Genomic DNA, 5162 nt, shown 5'->3' with positions numbered 1-5162 from the left:
TTTTTTTTTGTTTGTTGTCTCATTCTTTTAAGTACACTGTTATTTATAAATGCTACTGCTTATGTAAGCTTTTTTTATTCCGTTTCATCCTGATTAAAGCTTTAATACAGCAGGATACATGATACAAAGTAAATGTTTACTTTACGGAGATGTTTGCCAGCAAGTATTGCTTGCTACCATGGCAACCGTGTGTGCGTCCATGTTTAACACTTCTTGTAGTCATGTGAAATATATCTGTTTATACACATATCCCCGGTTTCACAGACAGGGCTTAAGCCTAGCCCCAGAATAAAATGTAAATCTGAGCAGTTTCAACTGAAAGAAACTTGAAACATGTCAGTGCTTTTGTTTTGTCTTAAGATTGAACTATTGCCTAATCGTGGCTTAGGATAAGCCCTTTTCTGTGAAAACGGTCCATAAAGTATATAACCGGTACACAGTTCAGAGTTAAAAACATCATCTAAATAAAACAGTCATTTACTGACAAAGCATTTGGAAAATTATTTACTTACGGTTTGTGATGCAGCTGCAGTGAGATATAGTAGAGCTTCATTTGTTTCAACAAATATTTCTTTATCTGCATTTACGCTGGCACAAAAAATCAGTTTTTTTGCTCGCGTTTGACACAGATTGGAAATTGTTGCACACATGAAAACACAAAACTCGACGCAAAATCCTTTTTTTCCACTTCCGATCTGATGTCAGGACATCTGTACTACACAATTATCAATTAAGAACTCCTAACCCGTATAGCCATTTAATGCCAGCATTTTATTGAGGTGGGAACTTTGTAGGAAACTTTTTTTTATATAACTCATTTTTTTTATATGTACTCATTTGAAAGAAGAAAGTCATATACAACTGGGATGGTTGAGGTTGAGTAAATGGATGAACTATTCTTTAACGTTTTGATCAAATACTGTGAATGCAGCATTGGTGAGTATAAAAGACTTATTATATTACACCTTAACTATACAATTACATAATCTATTTATATGTGCATTGCTTCCAAACCCTATAACGAAAACAAAGCAGGACTTCATGTTAGAACTCACCGATACAGAGACCGTCGCTCTCCTCGTAGCCTATGCTGCAGACACAACGGCCCAGTGGCACCAGCCAATCACCATCAGCTCCACAGTACAGCCTGGGTGTGTCCCGTTCCTCAGCGTTCTCAACACACGCCCCCCTGACCTCCACCAGTGAAGACGAATCCACCCGCGGTACAGTATCGGGGAACGCTGCAAGGTTTCTCAGGGTTGACGGGCACTTTTTGTAATAAACTCTCACAGACACCAGGGCGATACAGGCACCCACGTCCTGAAAGGCCAAGTAGAAACCCTTACGAGCTATTGGGCCCACTTCTCTCACTTCGGTATTCAGCCTCAGAACACGGTCGCCCAGGTCAGTCTGTGTGAAGCTCTCGTCGGCGGCAATGGTATCGATTTTGGCGTAGTCGTTGGGATGGAAATGAGCGTTGGCACCATGCGGCTCATCTGTCTCAAAGTAGAGGAGGTTAAAAGTCTCCTTACAGGTGCCAGAGACCCAGGGGATGCTGTTGCAGTCCCGCAGGGTGAAGCGAAGCTCCACGTAGATCTTCTGCGCAGCCTGACGGGGAATCCAGTTTGTACGAAGCCAGTTGTTCTGGTTGGGTTCCATTACGTGGCACACCTGGAAGGTGTGGATGGGACGGTTATGCTCATCCATCTCCGTGATGGCGTCCCACTGTGGAGAGCAAAGGACAGAGGAATGAGAAGATAGATAGTGGGATAATTGGAGAAAGCAATAGAAAGGAGCGAATGCTCAGGAAGGGCAATGTTCTTGCTGAGATCTCTGTGGGATTCAGAGCAGCTGCTGGATCCCAGAGAAATCAAACAGAATTTAGCTTCAAAAATGAAAGCTTCCAATTAGCATAAGAAAAACACTGGCTTCAATAATTCATTTATCCATTAATTTAAAGTTGTAATTACAAGTTTATCACATTCATGTGCTTTGTTGTTGGAAAGAAGAGGAATCATGGAAGACAGCAGGTTTATACAAGCAAAATGAACTGCAGGTATTTAATCAATATACAAAAGATTTTGAATAAAATGTAGCATTCCTAGACAGTGACAATCAAATAAACATTACCACTCTATGTAGTTGATACTTTATATGTAAATAGACCTTTTTTATTTTGACCTCAATGTATATTATATGAAATAGGACTTTGTATCATATAATTATGTGTGTGTGTGTGTGTGTGTGTGTGTGTGTGCGTGTGCGTGAGAGAAATTTAATTCTGACTTAATTGATTTCTGACTTAACACAGGCAAAGAAGCAATAGAAAACTTGTGTTTATTATAATTATAGTAAGTAAAAACAAAAAGTCAAAAAAAAGTTACTGCCCAAATTTATTCACATCTTTGTTCTAAAACTCTCTATAACCCATCTTTTATATGCATTCTTTAGCAGAGAGATCTTGTTATCATTGAAGGAATAAGCATCAGGCTTAGCAACAATCCACATGAGAAGAAAGTTTACTTGGGTTTTTGAGAAAAAAGGGGGCAAATACGCTAATTATACACTGGGGTGTCATCTCTGACAGGACCACTGACAGCTCACAAGCTTCTCACTGCATGTGTGGAATACATGTGATGAACATCTAAATGCACTTCTTGGATTGCTGAGTTTCAGATACACAGTAGATTCTGAATTTGTCAGCTGGAATCTGTCAATCAGTTGAACTGAACTGAGTTAGTTTGACATGTCTCTAACTACTAATTACCGTTCCCAAAAATAAATCATTCATCTCTGTGATGAATGAAATGTACAACTTATATTCTTACAAACTTGAATAAGACTTTGGGTTTTATAAAGTGAAAAAAATAATTAATGAATTAATAAATTAATAAATATGTTTTATATGTATGTGTGTGAGTGCTCTTAACATTGATTTAATGTTAACAAATTTGGGTTATCCTTTCATTTATTGGCTTTTTTTTGCATGATCTCTAAAGATGCACTCTCCTCTGAGAGAAGCGTAGCAAGATTCTTGAGCAATGCCAAGTGTGTGTTGTCCTTATATCTAGTTCAAACACCTATAATAGAGACTCTGACTGCACACCTCTCTATATACCTCTCTACCTATACGGTAGCTTTTCTTACTCTTTCACTGTATATACACAACCATTCAAAAGTAAAAAGTAATGACTTCTATAAGAGAACAGATTTTCAGGATCAAAACACAGGCAAAGGAACAATAGAAACAAGTAATAGCACACAGTATGTGAGTACAAGTGTATCTTTTTTTATTTTATAAGAAATTTTATGTTTTTACGCTTTTGATATATTGCATTCACACAAAAATATTGTGCTATGACAATTTTGTGAAAAAGCTGCTGGTGACGGGCCAAAAAGTTGGCACGGAAAGAGTCAAAGTGATCTCTTCTGTCTTTTGTATAAAGTCTTTCATTTATTTGATCAAAGTATTATTACAGTACAGTATTAAGTATCATTACAGTATTATTACATTATTACAGTACTATTATATTGGACAATATTATTATGTTTTGTATTTCAGCATATGTTGAAATTACATTTATTGTTGTGCTGCAAAATCTCCCATGACGTCACTCCTCAATAGCACATGATTCTTCAGAAATCATTCTAATATGCTGATATGAATATTTTCACAATAGGATTATCGACGCTGAAAACAGTATGAATATTTTAGCGGAATCTGTGATTTTCCCGAAATTTAGAATGAATTCTAGCATTAAAAATAACTGATGAATCATTATTCACGTAAATGTTAGTATACTGTACAGATTTCAAGCAAACATCCATGCACACACACAATTATTGAATTAGACCTAATGTTTGCCCCTACTGACAGCAAAATATCACTGCCTATTTATTTCACTGTCACAGCCAGGCAATGTAAGACTCCTTACTGCCATTTTCAATAGACTTACATCATTTTTTAGGTATTATCTGTAGGCTGTGATGTGCTACCCATATGCTGCGGCTGTGAACACAGCGAGGCATAGGAGTCTGATAGATTTACTAAAGCCACAAGCTACAGCTGAATCAAACCATAATGACAGCACATCTGGCCATCTCACCGCCGCTCTGCTTTAAGCGACTTCCTGCATTTTACACACCCTTTTCTCTTTCCAAACACGTTGCATTGGACACATTTGCTTTTCCAAACACTTCCCATATGACGCTCTCACTGTCTTTTCCACATGTTCTCACTTTCTTTTTCACAAACTCTCACTATGTTCTGGCATTTTCATTTCCCACCCATTCAGTCTCTTTCTCTCTCTCACTCTGTTCTTTCGTACTCCCACTTTTTTTGGCACTTTACTGTTTTTCTCACTATTTCTCCTCCTCTTTCTGTGTCTTCCTTTCTTTTATTTCTTATCTCCCTAATCTCTCTCCCTCTGATAATTAATTAGGAAGGACGCACTTCATTAGCACTAAAGCCTCCACTTATTCACTTTCATTATTGCAGTGATAAGCTAAGCCTTCCCTAATAGCCTTTCAATCAGAAACTTGCTGTATCATAGCCTTGATGTGTGCTGATAGCTCCTTACAACAGACCGCTGTTTGCAACCAAAAGGTTTGACTGAAAGAGCGTCTGACAAAACGGGATTTTTGAGCAAAATGAACAAATTTTTATACTTAAAATTCCCATTTTATATACATTTTTTGACACGTCTGCTGATGATGGAAGAACTGAGAAAATGCATCGTCCATAATGTCTTATCAGCCACTGAATGATGTTTTGCAACTTTTATTTGCAATATTAATATATTTATGTCCCTTTGTTGTTTTCTAAACATTAGCAAACTCATGCATCATGTGAGATGAGCCAGGAACTGCGACTGTCAGATATATATTCATATGTGACCCAGCATGAGTTTGTACTTTATATTTCTGTTTAGGCAACTTTAATTCAGGCAATATATTTCATTCACAGCTACCAGCCGACTGGCAAGCAACTGTTTTATTTACTCATCACAGCCAATTTCTACTCACATTTGACACTTGTGGAGTGTTCATTTAGGACCCTGTTTGTAATTATTTTTGGACACTGTTTGCCATTATTTTTTCAACAAATTATGAAATTGTATTATGCATATCTTAATAGAAACCGCTTGCCATTAAAAAAAAAC

The 5162-nt window shown here is 37.2% G+C and overlaps 1 protein-coding gene across 1 annotated transcript in view; it reads right to left on the bottom strand.

Moving 5' to 3' along the window:
* LOC122350689 (ephrin type-B receptor 3-like) overlaps window positions 1-5162 on the bottom strand; it is a 202765-nt gene that overhangs the window by 26836 nt on the left and 170767 nt on the right. The window contains exon 3 of the mRNA XM_043247373.1: window positions 1056-1725. Coding sequence (XP_043103308.1) covers window positions 1056-1725 — 670 coding nt within the window. The remainder of the gene's footprint in view (window positions 1-1055; window positions 1726-5162) is intronic.

Source organism: Puntigrus tetrazona, chromosome 1 (genome assembly GCF_018831695.1).
Source record: "Puntigrus tetrazona isolate hp1 chromosome 1, ASM1883169v1, whole genome shotgun sequence".
NCBI lineage: Eukaryota > Metazoa > Chordata > Actinopteri > Cypriniformes > Cyprinidae > Puntigrus > Puntigrus tetrazona.
Note: the sequence above shows the minus strand (reverse complement) of the source record. Positions and strands in the feature narration are given on the sequence as shown.